General features: G+C 49.4%; 10 protein-coding genes across 10 annotated transcripts; 7 read left to right on the top strand and 3 right to left on the bottom strand.

Moving 5' to 3' along the window:
- Window positions 1-154: 154 nt before the first annotated feature.
- BDQ94DRAFT_158020 (uncharacterized protein) lies at window positions 155-541 on the bottom strand (the record flags this gene model as incomplete). Its single annotated transcript, XM_026768856.1, has 1 exon — window positions 155-541. One exon carries the CDS (start codon window positions 539-541, stop codon window positions 155-157), a length of 387 nt encoding a protein of 128 aa, XP_026628859.1.
- An 835-nt stretch (window positions 542-1,376) lies between these two features.
- Window positions 1,377-1,846, top strand: BDQ94DRAFT_168166 (uncharacterized protein; the record flags this gene model as incomplete). The annotated part of the gene is made up of 3 exons (XM_026770984.1): window positions 1,377-1,412; window positions 1,473-1,553; window positions 1,601-1,846. 3 exons carry the CDS (start codon window positions 1,377-1,379, stop codon window positions 1,844-1,846), a joined length of 363 nt encoding a protein of 120 aa, XP_026628858.1.
- Window positions 1,847-3,206: 1,360 nt separating this feature from the next.
- On the top strand, window positions 3,207-4,646 carry BDQ94DRAFT_185850 (ankyrin repeat-containing domain protein). The gene has a single exon (XM_026774991.1). The coding sequence runs from the start codon at window positions 3,219-3,221 to the stop codon at window positions 4,557-4,559; it is 1,341 nt and encodes a 446-aa protein (XP_026628857.1). The 5' UTR covers window positions 3,207-3,218; the 3' UTR covers window positions 4,560-4,646.
- Window positions 4,647-5,018: 372 nt separating this feature from the next.
- Window positions 5,019-5,760, top strand: BDQ94DRAFT_185846 (uncharacterized protein; the record flags this gene model as incomplete). Its single annotated transcript, XM_026774989.1, has 1 exon — window positions 5,019-5,760. Exon 1 carries the CDS (start codon window positions 5,101-5,103, stop codon window positions 5,758-5,760), a length of 660 nt encoding a protein of 219 aa, XP_026628856.1. The 5' UTR covers window positions 5,019-5,100.
- An 800-nt stretch (window positions 5,761-6,560) lies between these two features.
- Window positions 6,561-7,289, top strand: BDQ94DRAFT_168163 (uncharacterized protein; the record flags this gene model as incomplete). The annotated part of the gene is made up of 1 exon (XM_026770983.1): window positions 6,561-7,289. One exon carries the CDS (start codon window positions 6,561-6,563, stop codon window positions 7,287-7,289), a length of 729 nt encoding a protein of 242 aa, XP_026628855.1.
- BDQ94DRAFT_139327 (uncharacterized protein) lies at window positions 7,127-8,581 on the bottom strand. The gene has a single exon (XM_026765405.1). The coding sequence runs from the start codon at window positions 8,544-8,546 to the stop codon at window positions 7,371-7,373; it is 1,176 nt and encodes a 391-aa protein (XP_026628854.1). The 5' UTR covers window positions 8,547-8,581; the 3' UTR covers window positions 7,127-7,370.
- Window positions 8,582-9,114: 533 nt separating this feature from the next.
- BDQ94DRAFT_185844 (Hsp70 family protein) lies at window positions 9,115-11,395 on the top strand (the record flags this gene model as incomplete). Its single annotated transcript, XM_026774988.1, has 9 exons — window positions 9,115-9,220; window positions 9,300-9,808; window positions 9,868-9,912; window positions 9,975-10,047; window positions 10,097-10,358; window positions 10,408-10,510; window positions 10,565-10,695; window positions 10,757-10,970; window positions 11,027-11,395. 9 exons carry the CDS (start codon window positions 9,115-9,117, stop codon window positions 11,393-11,395), a joined length of 1,812 nt encoding a protein of 603 aa, XP_026628853.1.
- A 367-nt stretch (window positions 11,396-11,762) lies between these two features.
- On the top strand, window positions 11,763-13,564 carry BDQ94DRAFT_185842 (major facilitator superfamily domain-containing protein). Its single transcript, XM_026774987.1, has 4 exons — window positions 11,763-12,003; window positions 12,056-12,791; window positions 12,849-13,097; window positions 13,180-13,564. Exons 1-4 carry the CDS (start codon window positions 11,789-11,791, stop codon window positions 13,465-13,467), a joined length of 1,488 nt encoding a protein of 495 aa, XP_026628852.1. The 5' UTR covers window positions 11,763-11,788; the 3' UTR covers window positions 13,468-13,564.
- A 165-nt stretch (window positions 13,565-13,729) lies between these two features.
- BDQ94DRAFT_185838 (HpcH/HpaI aldolase family protein) lies at window positions 13,730-14,779 on the top strand (the record flags this gene model as incomplete). Its single annotated transcript, XM_026774986.1, has 1 exon — window positions 13,730-14,779. Exon 1 carries the CDS (start codon window positions 13,955-13,957, stop codon window positions 14,777-14,779), a length of 825 nt encoding a protein of 274 aa, XP_026628851.1. The 5' UTR covers window positions 13,730-13,954.
- A 46-nt stretch (window positions 14,780-14,825) lies between these two features.
- On the bottom strand, window positions 14,826-17,263 carry BDQ94DRAFT_158012 (transcription factor domain-containing protein; the record flags this gene model as incomplete). Its single annotated transcript, XM_026768855.1, has 6 exons — window positions 14,826-16,117; window positions 16,173-16,495; window positions 16,552-16,704; window positions 16,759-16,974; window positions 17,022-17,116; window positions 17,189-17,263. 6 exons carry the CDS (start codon window positions 17,261-17,263, stop codon window positions 14,826-14,828), a joined length of 2,154 nt encoding a protein of 717 aa, XP_026628850.1.
- Between the last annotated feature and the right edge of the window lie 293 nt (window positions 17,264-17,556).

Below are 17,556 nucleotides of genomic sequence, written 5' to 3'. Positions count from 1 at the left end.
CAAATGATAGCTACTAGACAAGAAGAGACCATGAATTCATAATCCAAATGAAGCACCAGAAATATTTGTAACCCTTTCTGTTTTCTGTCCTTGAGGCAATGTTAGAGTTGGAGAATGCGGTCGGGAAGCACAGTTACCAAGTACTCACCATACCTCAGAAGCCCATCGAACGTGGATCTTCAGAAAGATTTGTGTAACGTAGAATATGCCCATCATTGTCTGTACAGTACTCAAAGAAATCGCATTTGCCAACGGCGCAGACGTAGTGAATCGCCCCACGAACTTTCTGTTGGCTATCCCATCCAGCTATTTGCCTGCGGCTAAAGAGGTATCCCTCGCAGTAGCATACAGGGTTATTCAAATGGATGCCCCGCATGTCGCCAAAGCAGGAAAACCTGTTGCATGGCTCACATCTAAAGTAAGGTCTTCCATCGTGGCCAAGGTGGTTCCCTCTTCGTGCGATTCTTTCGGTTGTCGGTCGTTTACAACTGAGGCACAAGGGGGCACTGCGAATCGCCCAATGTGAAGCTTCAGGATCCATGGTTATTTTCAAGGACAGACACAATATAGTGCGTTAGAAAACAGACCAAGAGTGAACGCAGGACCACAATATTGCACTCTAAGAGGACATCTAAGTTCTCAAGAGGAAACATTTCGAGATTGATGGCGGTGGGATGGAAGGGTGACATATAGGCACATGCACCATTCCTTTGGTCAGTGTCTGAATTGGGCAGCCATGTAGCAGGCATCTATATGCGAGTGGACTTGATTCTTGTAATAATAAGGATTCTGGTCTGTTTAGTTCATTGAGATCATAACTTTGAAATTCGATAATAATTAAATTGGTATATTGTCATTCTATTCTTCATTTCTTCTTCTTCATAATATTAAATATCTTTTATTCTAGAGTCATGAAAGTTTATTAAACATTAATCTCGCAACCAGTAATTAGCGGAAAGAAGTTCAGCTCTGATGTTTCGCTTCCCATTAGCAAACCCATGCTGAGCCTCGTGGTACAGAACGGCTCATTGAACATCACTTGGCTTCCAAATATCTCCGCCCACTCATAATAGGTTCCCCATTCAATCCCTACCATGATCCACAATGCATCTGGCCAAGAATAGGTCTCGATCCCGTGCAACCTATCCGTTGGATGATTGACGGGATCCATGGAACACGGGCCGAAAGCCGATAGACCAAGCGGCTTCACTTATGGAACAACACCAATTTAGAACATTGTCACATGCCGATACGTCATGCATTAACCAACTGACAAGGGGAATTTTAGCCAGAACAACAGGGACTTCCATCTCGCCCGAGTGTCTCGTACTTGCACCATCTGCTTTTATGGCAGCTTACTACCCCTGATGCTCTGAATGGACCTCAAGAGTGACAAAGAAGTGCATGATCGGGTATGTATGACGCTTCATCTATTAGTATTATGAATACCACATGCTCATCCTTCTGTAAAGCCGCTTTCTGAGCGAGACAAGCGCATCCTCACTACCTATGGGAGATTGCCTTGTGGAGGTAGTCTTGGCCAGCAGCCTAAGGTATACTTGCACTGTGACCCCTCGTCATCGTCGCTGAATGCATTCAGAAACGGACCTACTTCGATTCTGGAGACTATGCTCTCTCTGCTGCTCACCGAGTGACTGACAGCGGTGATGATATCAAAACCGGCACGGCTCACCCTGTCCGCGAGAGCATTTCGCACCCCTTCGCACCGGTACCGAGCACTGGCAATGCTGGTAACGAGGCTAACAATGGTATCTTTGAGGACAAAAGCGCAATTACACAGACTCCAAGGAGTCCTCTTTCCCGGAACCCGAGCTTCAGTGAATAGGAAATATAACCCTGGAGGACAGAAGGAGAGCCTGAGGAGCTTGTAGAATGCTTCACGAAGGTTGTCAAAAATCAACCCATGATGAGGGAGATGTTTGATCAGCTTCACTGTTTGATGTAAGATGGAACACGCTGATTCATCCTGAAGCGTGTGGTATAGAATGCGTTTAACATTCATCCCTTAGCTTTCCAATCTTTTTTTCAGATTGACCTGTACTTGGATATGTACGTATATCGAATAAATATTCCGTACCACTTATGCATCATACTACGAAAAGACAGTCAATCACCCAGTCTAGGTTCTTCAACTTTGTCATCGAGGCCTAGGACGAGTCAGTCGACACAGTAAGGCTATAATTTACCGGCAACTCACTCCAGGTATTTATTTCGGCATTTCTCCTTCATCCCCTTTTTCCACCAATATGCAGGTAGCGATCATAGACCAGGCAGTATCCAGACGAGCACCGCCACCGCCGTGGATACCACTGCAAGATCCGATATCATAAAGGTGTCAAACACGCTCAAGTTTCCGGTATGCAGGCTCCGGCACGCGCAGTGATGCAGACGCATACTGATCCAAAAAGGCGTGTAAACTGGAATGTTCCGACTCAGACACACAGACGCTCGATCGCTCTTGCTGACGGTGTCCCGCACAACAATGCCAACACTGGCGTAGGCCATCTTCAGTCGAAGACTTGAGCGAAGGCCTTGAGCCAGATTGGTCTGGTGTGGATCTATAGACACCACTGATGTGTGCGGCGAAGGCTGGCCATCTGGAAGTTGTCAAGGCGTTACTGCAAGGGCAAACGCGGGCAGATGTAAGACTTGGGAGTTGGGACGGTGTGACATCGTTGATGTGGGCGGTGCGGCACGGATTCTGCCATGTGGTGGAGTTCTTGCTCGATCGTGATGATGTGGATGTGGCGTCCCAGGATAGCGATGGTCGGACAGCGCGGATGTGGGCGGAGGAGTGTGGGAATCGGGAGATTTTACGATTCATTGATTCCCGTGGGATAGGATGAGTTTATGTTTAGTTGCCTTCGTGAGAATATGCGACTGGTTCTAGCTAGAGGGCATGGCTCTGAACTCATCAGTAAACCAAGGACTATGGTGGAACGGTACAGTTTGGTTAATCAGTATGAAGTCAGTCCCTCACTCAAAGATCTACAATTTACTATGACGCTTGACTTGTAAGCAACTAATCAGTGAATCCCTAAAGCCATTCAGCCGTCAAACGGCTTCTCGGCTTTACTAACCACCTTTAGCTAGCTTAGGCGACCACCAGACCTGTCAGCATATAAGGCCAACTTCAGTGTCATGTGTCATGTATTACTTTTTGTACTCTCAATCCCCCATCAAGTTGTGTATACACAATGCCACTATTGGCCCTACCCACCGAAATATTACAGCAGGTCGCTGCACTCCTCCCGGATGGACATCTCTCCAGTCTACTGCAGGTGAACCTCCATCTATACGATGTACTGCTTCCATGTCTCTACCAACGGCGTCACAAGTCTCGAGACTTTGCACGTAGCTGGCCAGCAGGTTTCATGCGAGCCATTGCGACTGGGAATGTCCAAGGCACACAGAACTTCCTCCACTACGGCGCCGACGTGAACCTCGTATGCAGTCATCACTTTCTGCATCAAGCGAAAGTCCCTATTGAGCCTTGGTTTGATTTGCAGATGCCGCTTAATTTGGCAGCGAACATCGGAAATGACACGTTGGTGATGATGTTGTTAGATCACGGGGCTGAAATCAACGGACTGAAGCACCATGATGGGGTTCGCTGTAGACGCACCCAGCCAGCTATCGTGGATGCTCTATTATCAGGACATATAAGCACTGTTCGAGTCCTGCTTGAACATGGCTCAGATATCCAAGGCTGCCATATAGAGGCTGGTCGGCTAGTCCTCTACGCCGTTGATACAGGCCAGTTAACGATGCTCCAGCTCCTGCAGGAGTTCGGAGCTGATCTAAACATCGCTTATAATCACGTGGAACCCCTACACAAGGCAGCCTGCTTGCGACAAATATCGACTGATATAGTACGGTTCCTGCTTGATCATGGCGCGGAAATCACCTCTTCTGATCGTCGTCATAGACGGATTATGGAAGGTGTGATGAGAGGAGGGACCATCGATACTGCCCGGCTTCTGCTAGAACGCGGAGCGGTATTTCCGCAGGATGGATTCCATTCGGCTATTGCCTGCGGAACGCCTGACTTTATCCGCCTGCTCATTGAATATGGTCACAAGCCTGATATCGAGTGGCTCAAATGGGCTATTAGGAGTCGGCGGCTCGATCTATTGCAGCTACTTCTTGAAGAGGGCGTTGCTCTCGATTCCAGGGACACTAGAGGATCCACAATCCTGCATTATGCGGTAAAGTGGTGCAGCTATGAAAGCCCCACACATGGAATGTCGCAAGCGATATGCGGGATTCCTGCACAGACGCCACTTGTGCGCCGTATCAAAAACATCGAGCCTCAAACGGTATCATCTCCATGTAGTATCCAGGGCACCTCTAGGGGTACTTCGGAAGACATCCTGCGCTATGTCATTTATATAGGGGCGGAGATCAATGCCGTGGATGGTGATGGTCGGACCCCGCTCGATATAGCTAGGAAATACGCTCCGAAGGTGGAGCAGATACTTGTAGATAGCGGTGCTACATCCCATAGCAACTTCCAAGGAGGAAGAGAAAGTGGATAACCGGGTGAATTCAATAACTATATTTGGCGAGGCTGATTAGCTTGGATAGGTATCAGCTGGATCTGTTGGTTGGACAATAGATGTTGGGAGTATGGTTACTCCTTTTTTGTGGTGCATAGCATACTATATCATGGCCACTGCGTCTTTTCCCAATGACACATGAGACGCCTCTGGTCTCAGACATTGTGTTCCTCGGCATGCTAAGCCTCTGCCTCAATGCTTGTTCATTCGTGGACTAATAGCTTAACTGCCATGTGACGGTTATGGGGCGGTGGCGCGGGAGCTCACGGACCCCTAAACGAAGAAGACGTTTCTTAGCGTAGTCATAAACCCATGCTGCTGTATAAATCCTCCTCTCGCATAAGAGTGGCAACTATCTTACTCCTGATTAGGCCCCAACAAACTAGGGTACATAAAGCAGAGCCTCCCGTAATATGGTAACACCATCATCCGATCTGAGGTGAAAGTGAACCATCTTCATGCGACGATCTTGTCCAAAACCAAACACACTATTCACAGAAGACTTCTCTAAATCTTTCACATGTCTTTCAAACTACTTGTCCTCTTCTCCACAACAGCGCTAGCCACACTCGACGACGGCACAAACCTCGTTACACCCGTTGTTAAAACCGTGACTACTTATGAGGCCGTCACAGGATCTCCGGTTACCACAGCTGTAACCAAAACCATGACTTCATACATTGATCCGATTGAATCTTATCTCGTTTCCGAACTGGAGGCCCTGGAGCCAACATACCCAAGCAGGGTCGAATCTGTTCTTGACACTGCCATCCCGTCAACATGGGCGGAGAGAATGTCAAGCGATCAGTCATTCTCCAAGTCTGTGGCGGACGCGGCGGCATCGGGGATCCTGCCAGTCTGGTACTCTAGTCTGCCAAGCGATGTGAAATACGTTATGACAAGCGATCAAGCTGTGTACAAATCCGAGATCTCTGCTTTACCTTGGCCTCCCGAGACTTTCGTTACCGGTTCCGGGTCGTTCTTAACTTCGACGCCGGTATCGTCATCTATCTCCTCTTCGTCGTCATCCACGGGGTCAAGTACGTCTGACCCTAGTACTGAAACACAAGCTTCTGAGACGTCTTCCGTGTCTACTGGCGGTGCGCCCGTCCCTACTGGAAACCTTGCCGTGACTATTGCGGGTGCTGCCGGGGTCCTGGGCCTTGCTCTTGCTCTGTAAAAGGTTCGACACGATTGAATCTATAAGATCTTATTATATTGCTGGCAGAGTTCTTCTTGTGTTATTAGGCTGTGATTCTCTATAGTATAAGCCCTTGCGTTCGTAGTTTGTGACGTCGCATATCAACCAAGTACCCGTACCCCTACTACTTAACGAAAAAATTCATTATTTCGCCTTAATAAATATTATCCAATCAAACACAACACTCAGCAAAGACAAGCTACGGCCGAGTCCGCCCAACCGTCTCGGAACGAGGCTGAGCTATACTTAAGTGAGTAACAGCACTCGCCCAAAACCGCAACAACGAGAATAACCCGATCATTTAGCTGAACCTTCGTACCCGCACGGGACCCCACCGATGCACATCAAACAACAAATCGGATACAAGAACGGCTGTACCTGTGCTAAGAAACCTTGTCCGGCGCTTATCCGTCGAGGCTCCTCGGCCAATACTTTAAATTGCGGCGCAGTCAACTTGCATGATGGAGTGTGCGCTTAATTGGATAGCTGCAAGCAATTATTCCTGCACTAACGAAGTCAAGACTAGCAGGATACTTGCGATGGTGTGGAGGGTATTCCGCATTTCAGCAAAAATACAGAGTCACTCATGCAGCTAACGACCCTAAATGCATGCTTCCGTATCCTCCGCACCAATCTATTAATCGATCCATACACCAAAGATCATCCCTGATAGCAACCCCTAAACACGGGAAAGAGCCCTGAGTACCTCCTTCTCCTCCACCTTCTCCCTCAAGCTTCCTGTCCAGCCCATCCACCCTCTCCATATCCATATCCACGTCATGCCCACCACCTCAACCTCCACCTCACCCAACACCTCACAATCAGACCAAACCTCCCTCACAACCACCTTTCCACACCCAAACTCACACCCACACCTACAATTACCAGCATCACCACCTCTCCTCATCCCCTCCGCGCACCACGAAACAACCGAACTCCTCCAAACCCTCACGCACATCCGCACGCACCTCCATCGCGCCTCGCACCTCTACACTCAAAAAGCAGCATTTCTCGACACCCCAGAGCGGCAATGGATTGAAACTACGATCGCAGATACCGCTGACGCAGTGCATGCGTTAGCGGTGCTGGTTGAACCGGTGCGTGTGGAATGGGAGGTCAGGAATCAGCATCATCACAGTAAAAAGGGGAGTAAACGGGTGTCAATGGGCTTGGGGACGCAGTTAAAGTGGCTGTGCAGGGATGGACAGAGAGCGAAGGTACAGAGAGGACGGTTGCTGGTTTGCTATTCGAGTTTGATGGTGGTTTTGGAGAGGTTGATGGGGGTGGGTTGTGATGAGGGAGGGAAGTTAGAAGGGAGAGGGGGTGGTGAGGAGATGGGGGTTGAGGTGGAGGTGCAGGAGTTGCCAGGGGAGGGAGCTGCTGGTGTTGGTGGTGGGGAGGTGAGTTTGGGGATGAAGGGTAGCACAGGAGGAGGACTGGGGTTAGATGTTGGGGATGAGATGCGGGATTTGCTACGCTGGAGGCAGGCGAAGGGGAAAGATACTTAGATTTATGGTACTTTATATGGGAGAGGCTTTCAGGATTATGATACTGCCAGAGATCATTATATTTCCACCCTAAGTGTGAAATCATATCTGAGCCATCGTCTCCTCCACCATCTTCTGGGGGACCGGCAGTTTATCCCCCCGTTCGTCACTGATCTTCATCACAGCCGGCAGGATAACAATAGAGCCAGGAGATGGCGCACTCCAGCTAAACTCGAACGAGCACGGCTGGGTAAATAGCCATACGCTCAGCTGAGCTGCCTCTTTCACAACACTAACCAAATGACGCCTGCGATCTGAATCCGGGAGCTCGTGGTTACGGTATAGGCCAAACACTTCTGAAAATCCCTCTGCGAGAGTCGCGATGTTCTTTTGTGCAGCTTCCGACGTTGTGTCCAGGTACTGGGCATGCAGGCGAGATGTCAGCATGCGCCATGCGAACATGGCACCCGTCGAATTGGCGACCGAGCCCGGCTCAACCCCATGAGACTCTATAAACGGAGGATACAGAGACCCTCCAGGTTGGATAGCTTGTAGTATGTTTCGAGCCAAGACATGATTCAGAACGGGTCGACGGGCGCGGCGGCTAGCCAAAGCGGTTGTCAAGGATCCAGTCACCGAGGAAGAAGTATAGCTTTCTATGCGAGAAGCTTCCTCTGGGGTTGGTGATATGCTCTCATATCTTGCGGGCACGTAATAATTGTCGACATGAAGGCCGATGTGGTCGAAGAGAGTCTGTATGCGTGTGCTAACAGTCTGGTCGTCGGCTGGCTGCGGGATGAAGGGGATCAAATCGAGCTGTGAGTTGTGACCTCCTGTTGGGGAAATGGGGGAGGAACCCGATAGAGCTTGAACCCTGGCCCGCGGTTTCACCAACTCCACGCCGTCTCGATCGGAGTCACCAGAACTGCTAGACTGGGGTGTGCTTTTTCTCCTTGAGCGAAAGAAAAGTGCAGCACCAATAATGGCCAGAATAGCAGTCCCGGCAATGGATCCAACGATTGCCCCTGCCAGAGCACCTTTACTGACGCCGTTGCTGTACGAGGGCAGGCTGGATGCGGTGCTGGTAGGAGTGCTGGACGAGGAGGAATTTACCACACTTGCCGACGTGGTTTGAGACGACAGAGCTGTTGAGGATCCCGGGGTAGTCAGAGTTGGCGATGTTGGTGCTGTGGTGCTAGAATCGCGTGTCGTAGTGCCATATAATGGCACCGATGATGAACCATATTGCTCTTGGCGAGCTTGGATCAAGGCTTCCATCGTGGGCAAAGGGCGGATGCTTTCACAAAATGAGGGTGAAGGGTCGATGAGCTGAAAAGTACTCCAACGCCCATTTTATTAATGCACTCCTCCGCCCCAGCCGACTTAAATCAGATTGGGAAATGCAAACAGGGGTGTACCAGACTACGGGTTGATTAGCGGCAATCGGGCAAAAACGAAGTTGAGAGCAGCAATACCGCAGACGAACATCGGCATCTAATGAAGCCCGAAGAAAATTCTGCTTGTACGTAATTTAGAGCTTTGAATGATTTAAAAATTGGACTAAATGAGAATTTTCTCTTTTCTACCTAGATTACGAATATAATTTCCCTAAAACGTTTGAGGCAAAACGACGGCGATAAGAACTCACGCTAATTTTTGCGCTATGCACCCCGGTACCAAAGTATCCAGGATCAAAGGACACCCCCTTCTCGCAGCCTTGTCTAGGTGGAGTAACGGAGGTTTTAGTTGCATCCACTAGAGTCCGACAGGGGTTCGGTTGAGGGGCTTGAAGCCAGCTTCTGTCGCACGCGCCCCCGTCAACATTTCCACCTCCCACTGTCACAACATGAGCGACAAAGAAGCCCTTGGTCCTCCGACAAAAAGCACGCTCCAAGATGGGGAATGGAAACCGAACATCGTAGTCGGGGTTGACTTTGGTATGACGCACACAGGTATGTACGTGGTAGTCAGGCCATATGTCGCGTCTGCTGCAAGACATTTTACTTGCCTTGAAAGCTTACTGCTGATCAGGTGTCGCATACTCGTACGGACCAGACTGGCCACCTCCCAAAACCATCCAGCGATGGCCGGGGAAGTTGCCCGGCGAGCTGGCCAATAAGGTTCCCACCTGTATCATCTATGGCTCTGATTCTAAAACAGTCAGTCATTGGGGGTTCCAATGTGATATCGATAACTACGAGGCACGAACAAAGGAATTCTTCAAGCTTCATCTTGCGCCTCAGTATGTGCGAGATGGGGGCCCAAGCCTGACAGAAGCCCAGAAGTGGTTCCAGGACTACATTCAGTGCATCTATCGGCATGTGGTGTCCTACTTTGAAACCACGATCCCACAGTTTGTCATGCAACGCGTCGAGTTCATTTTCAGTGTTCCGACGACGTGGAAGGATGTGCGCATGGTAGAGGAAATTAGGAGGTTATTGATGCAAGTCATTGACGCGCGAAATCCTAATCACCGGGCCCGCATCGGCCTCACGGAAGCAGAAGCCGCGGCTGTTTATGCAGGAAACGAGCACTACGGGGTCAGTCACCGTTCATACAAATTATCTAACGTATGGCACTGAAGCTGACAGCTGTACAGCAAGATGATACCATTCTGGTTTGCGATTCGGGTGGAGGAACGACAGTAACTTGACCCCATGACCACCCTTTTGGCCTGTAGAATGTTGCAACCAACATTGATTGTAGGATGTAAACGTCCTCAAGCTTCTGTCAGCACAGAGTGAACCTACGCAACTGGCTCAGCTCGGTCATGTCGAAGGTAGCTATACAGTTTGTTATTATATCGTCCTTGGTTAACAGTATGCCAGGACACCCTATCGGCTCGGTTTTCATTGACAGAGAAATACATCGCCTCATGTGCAAGCGACTCGAAGGTATCCATCAGCACTTGAAGTCATCTCCAAACACGACAGCGTGGCGGATGACATTTGGTCGATTTCAGCGATACAAATGTGCTTTTGGCACCGATGCCACGGCCACGCCTTGGCTGAAGCTGGATGTCCCAGGATTAGATCCCAATCTTGACTTTCCAGAGGTGGGGATATTTAATGGTCAGATGCAAATTGCTTGGTAAGGTTGGGTCAAACAGTCTGTTATAATAAACGTTGACACCGGAAAGGGAAGATGTCCAGAAAAGCTTCGACTCGAAAGTGGATGGAATATTCCAGCTCATAGATACACATATCCAACAACTGCGCGCCCAAGGCTCTAGTGACGATATTGTTTGTTTGGCAGTGTGGAATCTCTTTACACACCTAGGCTAACACATGTCACAGAAATATCTGGTGCTGTCCGGCGGGCTGGGTAGCTCGCCGTATGTGAGACAACGCCTTCAGGAGAAATACAATAGTTCGAGCAAAGTCTCGCCGACAGGAGTGAATATGCAAGTTCTCATGGCCGATGAACCGTACGTTGCTCCTGATTCTCGCTAATGGATCGTGAGGTCACTTACCAACTGCATGTCATAGTCAATTGGTTGTTGTCCACGGCTTGGTTATGGACCGCACCCAGCAGCTCAAGCGCGGCGTTCTAACGTTCGGCTTCCGATGTGCACCGGTGAGCTACGGAATCATATGCCACAAGGTTTACAACCGCGAAATACATGTAGGAGAACGAGTCCAGATGGACGTTCGCGATAAGCGTCTGTATGCTCTGGACCAAATTGACTGGCTCGTAGTCAAGGTTTGTATTTGTCTCTCATGTTTCATGTTTGGAGTTGACCATCGCGCTCTGACTAGGGGCGCCCAATTCCACCGACTGGAGTCACAAAGGAATTCCACCTGAGGACCGACGTCGGTTTGGAAGCTGGAATCCATAATGTTGAGATTGTGATGTCGACGGAGTTGCCGGACAGGCTACCACGCAGCTTGTCCCACGAAGGATGGCAAACTGTTTGCAATCTCGATATCGCGACCGACAACGTGGATAGGAAGCTGAAGAATCGCCATTGGTACAGCTCGAAACCTGCTTTCTGGCGGACGTCTTTTGAGGTTAGGGTAGTTGTTGGACCCGCTGATCTCTCGTTCCAGTTGTGGTCCAGGGGAGAAAGAATCCGGAGCAAGCATGAGCCAATCTCGGTGCATTGGATGCCCGCGGAAAAGACATAAGTATTAGTCTCATATCATACCATCTGTGACCGGTGATGGAAGTATACTGCCCCATTATCCATATTGTCTAATATAAACTTGATTTAAATTTTGTTCTTAGTCCCGGGGGGATTATCCGCCGCTTAGACCATCCCATTCAGAAGTAACGGCAGCCCATCATACACCATGCCGGAATTCTTGCGACAGTCAAGGACTCCGGATCATGTCCGACGACTTCTGCCAAGTCGGATGTGTCCGTTGTGTGCGGAGTCCCCATGGGGGATCGACGACTCCAGAGTGTAAATCCGGGGAAGATAAAGGGTGGGACCATATGATACATAAAAGCCCGATAGCATGGATTGACTGTAATCCGACGTCTTTCGTTAATTCTCCACAACGCCTTTCCATTTAGTCATGGCGCCCAGAAACGACGAATATCACCTGGACGACAGGGACTCTAAGATCATCGTCGAGAATCTCGAGGATGTCTCATATCCAGAACACTCGTTGACTCAGTTTCCTCTCCTACGGGAGAAGTCACCCACTGAACTGGAGCATCTGGACAAGGCTGTCCTAAAGAAGCTGGACTACTACTTCCTGCCTTGTGTGACAATTATGTTGCTCATGAGGTGTGTTTGCTATCATTGCTACCAGCAATACCAAACACTAATGATGGCACAGCTACCTAGACAGAATCAACGTATCCAACGCCCGTCTAGCCGGCATGCAGGACGACCTCCACATGTCCGACACCGAATGGTCCGCTGGAATTTCCCTCTTCTACGTGGGATACATCATCTCTCAAGTTCCGGCAAGCGTCTTCATCGCCAAAGGCAAACCAAGCATAATCTTCCCCTGCATTATGCTCTCCTGGTCCGCCGTCACAATCTGTATGCCGGCCCTCACCTCGGCTTGGGGCTTCTGTCTCTGTCGATTCCTCGTCGGCGTGACTGAAGGCCCCTTTATCCCCGCGGTCTCCTTGATGACTTCATCCTGGTACACGAAGAAAGAATCCCCCTTACGCATGGGCATCTGGCACGCGGGGAATATCATCTCCAATGTATTCTCTGGACTTCTTGCGGCAGCCATCCTTGCGAACATGGACGGCATTGCACATCTTCGCGCGTGGCAGTGGTTTATCCTACTAGAGGGAATCGTCAGCATTTTGGTGGCCTTAATTGCATTTTGGTTCCTCCCGAACTTCCCCGATAATACTAGTCGACGGTGGTTCAGTGAAGAGGAAGCTGAAATGGCAAAGTACAGACAGTTCGTCTCTGCGGGAGGGATCCACGAGGATGATGAGGGTGGTCGCTGGACTGGTGTTTGGCTTGCCGTTAAAGATCCATTTACGTGGTTGTTTTCGGCGATGCATTTCGCGCTTATTATTGCGCAGTCGTTTAAGGATTTCTTTCCTTCAGTACGTCTCCCTCGCTCTACTCTCACATTCTACACATTGCTGATGATAATGATACAGATCGTCGCAACCCTCAACTTCTCCCAAGTCGAAACATACCTCGTCCAAGCCCCACCATGGGTGATAGCCTACATCGCCACCCTAATCCTATCATGGTCCTGTGGCCGCTTCCTCAAACATTGCTGGCACATCGTTATACCCATGCTCATCACCCTCGCGGGGACAGTGATCATGATCTCAACCTTGAACATCGGAGCGCGGTACTTTAGCTTTATACTGCTGTGTACAGGACCGTTCGTCGGATTGAACGTAAGCGACCCATCACACTTTACCCATTGAAACCCACGCTTCCCTTACACACTCCCACCACCCAAACTAACTTAGAGGTTAGATCCAAATATCCTGGGAAACCAGCGTCGTCCCCCGCCCGCGCACAAAACGAGCCGCCCTGGTGGCAATCGCAAACTGCGTATCGTCAGTCTCGCATTGGTTCACGCCATATTTCTTCCTGACGTCGCAGGAGCCGAGGTATGAGACCGGAGGGGGAATTATTATTGCGGGATGTGGACTTACGGTGGTGCTTTGCTTGGCGACGAGGTGGTGGTGCGTGAGGAGGAACAGAGATCTGGAGAGGGAGGAAGGGGAGGGGAGAGGGTCGGGGTGGAGGTTTGTTACTTAGGTAACGCTGAAATTTACTGGTGATGGTGGTGAATTGCTCTGAGGGAATGAGAGAGTAGTTGATAAGGGTGTGTGGGTGGTTTGGTTGATAGTTTGGGATATAGCCATTGTTGATTTTGGTTGAGGGGGTGAATGGAACTTAAGCTATTTAGTATATCTGTGTTATGACTCATTCTATTTTCCCTTGTGGCATTTAATGAGTCACTCAAGCTATGAAGCAGGTCTGGTTGTGGGGATGGACATTTTCCGCTCTGTAGGAGAAGTTCCGGATGATGCTGTAGACTCATTGTCCACCAGCCGGATATTCTCCGGACAGCATCATCCAGACAACAAAAGATACCTTTGATCTTACCGATGAATTTTAATATATAAATAACAAGATATCCTCAGTTCATTTAGACTATCTCAATCAATCAAAGAACAATTTCTTCAAATTAAACATTTCACTTCAATCCTCCTCTACATCCACATCCTGAAATACCCCCAAAATGACCCAATCCGACCCTCAAACCACCAGTATCTCGAACCCCTTCCGCACGCGCATCCTCTCCGGGCAAATAACCCCCCTCCTAACAGCCAAATATCTAACGACCAACGAGCTCCCCCTTCTCTGCAAGACGACCTCCATCCATGCCGTCTTCATCGACATGGAGCACTCCGCCCTGGACATGCGCACCGTGTCTCAACTAATCCTCGCCTGCCACTGTGCCGGCATCTCGCCCGTCGTGCGCTCGCCCTCAAAGTCCCACTTCCATATCAGTCGCATCCTGGATGCTGGCGCCTCCGCGGTGGTAATCCCGCACGTGGAGTCCGTTGAAGAAGTGAAGGAAATCGTGCAGCATGGAAAGTACGCTCCCCTGGGGAAGCGCGGATGCACGAACAACCAGCCGGCGTTTGGGTTCCGGCACGTTTCTACGAAGGTACAAAATAAGGTGTTGAATGAGCAGACGATGTTGATTCCGATGATTGAGACGCCTGGAGCGGTGGAGATTGTGGAAGAGATTGTGGCTGTTGAGGGGGTGGATGGGATTTTGGTGGGTTCGAATGATCTCTGTTCGGATTTGGGGATTCCGGGGGGTTATGATACTGCTGAGTATCAGGATGCGGTGAGAAGGGTTATTAAGGCGTGTGTGGATGCTGGCAAGCCGGTGGGTATTGGAGGGATTGGGGGGAGATTGGATATTCTGGAGATGTGGTTTAGGTTGGGGGCGACGTGGTCGTTGGGTGGACAGGATGGGGCCATGTTGCAGGCGGGGATGAAGGGGTTGAGTCAGAAGTATGAGGAGATTAATGCGAGGTTGGAGAGGGAGTAGAAGTGTGAGGGGGATTTGTTTTGTGCTTAGATGTATATAGTTTCTTTTATATATCGTTAAGGAATTGACTCGCAGCTGAGGATCCGTACACATACTCCCCAAGCATGCCAGCCTCCATACTCCAAAAGACGTTGTCTCCAAATATATCCCATGACAATAGTTGGTTTTCCATGGCTGCTTCATGCATTTGAAATTCATTCGCCGTTTCATCGGGTGTCAGAATAGGCCACAGCGGGTTATGCTGGATGGGTGGATCATGAACACCGGGGATCCCAGTATTCAAACTGCCATGTTGTTGGTACTGTATATTATCTGTATCTTGGTTTATGGCTGTTGAATGATTATGTTGCTCGGTATGCGCTGCTTCTGGTCGTTGGAGGCTCTTCGTCTTGCGTAGAATATCTGCGCGCAATGCTTCATATAGAGCAACATAGTGAACCGAGTCAGGGAGTTTTTGAACCATCAGTTTCAACGTTTTCTCGCCCTTCTTTACTGCCTCGGAAGCACTCTTAATCGTCTGGGTATCAAGATCCTCTACAACTGAAACACAGAACATGACAGACAACCCGGCGGTAAACAGGGTTTGGAAGTAACTGCGGGTGTATGTCACAAGCCCCTGGTCAAACATTGCGCAAAAGCTAGAAATGGTCCCCACGGAATATTCAAGACAAATGCTGAGTAGATCTCGCGGAGGTACGTTGTTTCGTTTAGGCACCAGATCAATCGCTTTGCGGATGATAAGTAGTCGCTCTCGCATCAAGAGCAGATCGTACCACTCCTGCCTCTCATACAAGCACTTTGGGTTGGTGAAGATGGGTGCAGAGTCTCTCCAACTGTCTAGCTCGTTTAGAAGCTCATCGAGGTCCGAATATATTTTTCCACTAGCTGTTGCCATATCAATCTGTGACATGGTTTGCTCACCAGTTCCTTTAGCCTTTTGCTGAAATTTCGTATGGATCTTTGAGGTAACCTGGCGTAGTCGGAGGCATACTAGGAATACAGAAGTCTCGGTCGTGTGGGTGGAGCCCAGCTGTGCCGTGCTGATCCGATAGAAGGAATCAAGATCCGCAAATACCCCAGACTGTCCGGCGAGGTCGAGCTCCTCATCGTCTGCATCTGCAGGAAACCCGACCTGGATATCTTTGTCGGATATGGCGGGTGGTCGGTCCAGCATCACAGAGGTATATCTGTCCAACATGTAACATTGCCAGAAGACCCGTCTCCGCAATTGCTCCTCGAGCAGATGGCCATCTAAGCTTTTTGAAGTACGACACCTATGCAGACCCTGCTCAATACACATTCTGGTACTCAATTGGATTAACTCCCATATCGAAGTGCCTGCGGAAGCGCAGTCAGTGATTAATCCGACATTTCAGGAGTGAGAATACCGCACCAATGTGATAATAAATGCCAAATCTGCTTACGAGCAAGATATCTTGGATAGACTCCAAGCCTCTGAGGAGGAAACCAGCTTCGAGGTGTTTTAACGCGGCAAGGAAGTAGCCGTAAGGATGGTACTGGTGCTTGCCATTTCGGTAAAGTGGGATAGCACCAATGGCAAGTATCATGAATGCCCGAAATAGCTGGTGCTCTGATGCTTGACTGCCACTAGCACGTCCATGTTGATCTTCCGGCTTTTCTGGGAATAGTGCTTGATATAGACCTTGCACGTATCGGCGCAGCAAAAAGGGATTTTGGACATGGGAAGTTCCCAAGCTCGCCAATTGTCAGCATGGAAATCATTATTAATGAAATTCCAGAGGAACACGTACTAACTATTAAACACTACCAAGGCTTCTTGAGCTGATGGAAGACTATTCTGCTGCACACTTGTTTCTAGGATGGTGGCTCTCTTGGATAGGTTGTGTAACAGCTTCTGGTTTTGCTCCCTCCACCGAGGGTCAGTAAAGAGAAAACTCATAAAGCTATGGGTTAATGTTAGTTTCTGGACCCAACTCTCATAGTACAGAGACCTATACCTGATCCCAGCACCCTCAGTGTAATTCGGGGACTGGCTCGTATCACTGTCACTTTCATTCCCATGTTCAACGGCTCGGCCTGAGCTATTCTGAAACTTAGACCCCAAATTCCTGAAGTCTTCTGGCGAATGATACTCTGTATCATGCATCGAGGGTTCTATGTCGATGACTCCGGTTTGGAGGCTTAGAACCTTTTGTTCCAACTCAAATATATACCTCGAAGATATCAATAGCTGCTTCCAGACTAGCTAGAGGATACTCACTCCCGAGAAACTGGCTCGCTGCCGTTCAGGCTCACCGTTAAACAGGCCTGGCCGCTTCTCATACATGGCGAGCATTTTGGACGCTCATTGTCACACTATTGGTCACCCACTGTTAGATCTATAGCTTACATCGGCAAGGCTTGGGTCTAGATGATGAGACCGATTACCTTGGCTTTCTTTGTGTAGCATGACTGACAGGCAGGAAGTCGTGGGAGTTGCCTGTTCTCATCTCCGGTGGCCATAATGTCGGCATTTGTGAGTGATAGGATCCACGGTCACTACCACCACAAAGATCAAGGTCGCTGAAATGACCGACTATCTCTTATTTGTTACTGTATCTTCTAACCCCAGAGTTTTACTGTCAGAGAGTGTGGGGAATAATATGGGGAAGCGAATAGCCTCGGCTTACTCCGATAGCACCACCTACTAGCCGTGGGTTGCATTATTCCCGTAGGTCACTCGGAGACAAGGCTATAGGCGGTGTACTATTTGCTGTTTTACAAAAGCATGCTGCATGACATTATCACCTTGCATG

The sequence above is a fragment of the Aspergillus welwitschiae genome (genome assembly GCF_003344945.1).
Source record: "Aspergillus welwitschiae strain CBS 139.54b unplaced genomic scaffold BDQ94scaffold_8, whole genome shotgun sequence".
In the NCBI taxonomy this organism is placed as follows: Eukaryota; Fungi; Ascomycota; class Eurotiomycetes; order Eurotiales; family Aspergillaceae; genus Aspergillus; species Aspergillus welwitschiae.
Note: the sequence above shows the minus strand (reverse complement) of the source record. Positions and strands in the feature narration are given on the sequence as shown.

Coding starts and splice junctions, on each gene's coding strand:
- BDQ94DRAFT_139327 (XM_026765405.1), bottom strand. CDS start 8,546: ATGGAAGCCTTGATCCAAGCTCGCCAAGAGCAATATGGTTCATCATCG.
- BDQ94DRAFT_185850 (XM_026774991.1), top strand. CDS start 3,219: ATGCCACTATTGGCCCTACCCACCGAAATATTACAGCAGGTCGCTGCA.
- BDQ94DRAFT_185842 (XM_026774987.1), top strand. CDS start 11,789: ATGGCGCCCAGAAACGACGAATATCACCTGGACGACAGGGACTCTAAG. Junction 12,004..12,055: donor ACAATTATGTTGCTCATGAG/GTGTGTTTGCTA, acceptor ATGATGGCACAG/CTACCTAGACAGAATCAACG. Junction 13,098..13,179: donor GACCGTTCGTCGGATTGAAC/GTAAGCGACCCA, acceptor CTTAGAGGTTAG/ATCCAAATATCCTGGGAAAC.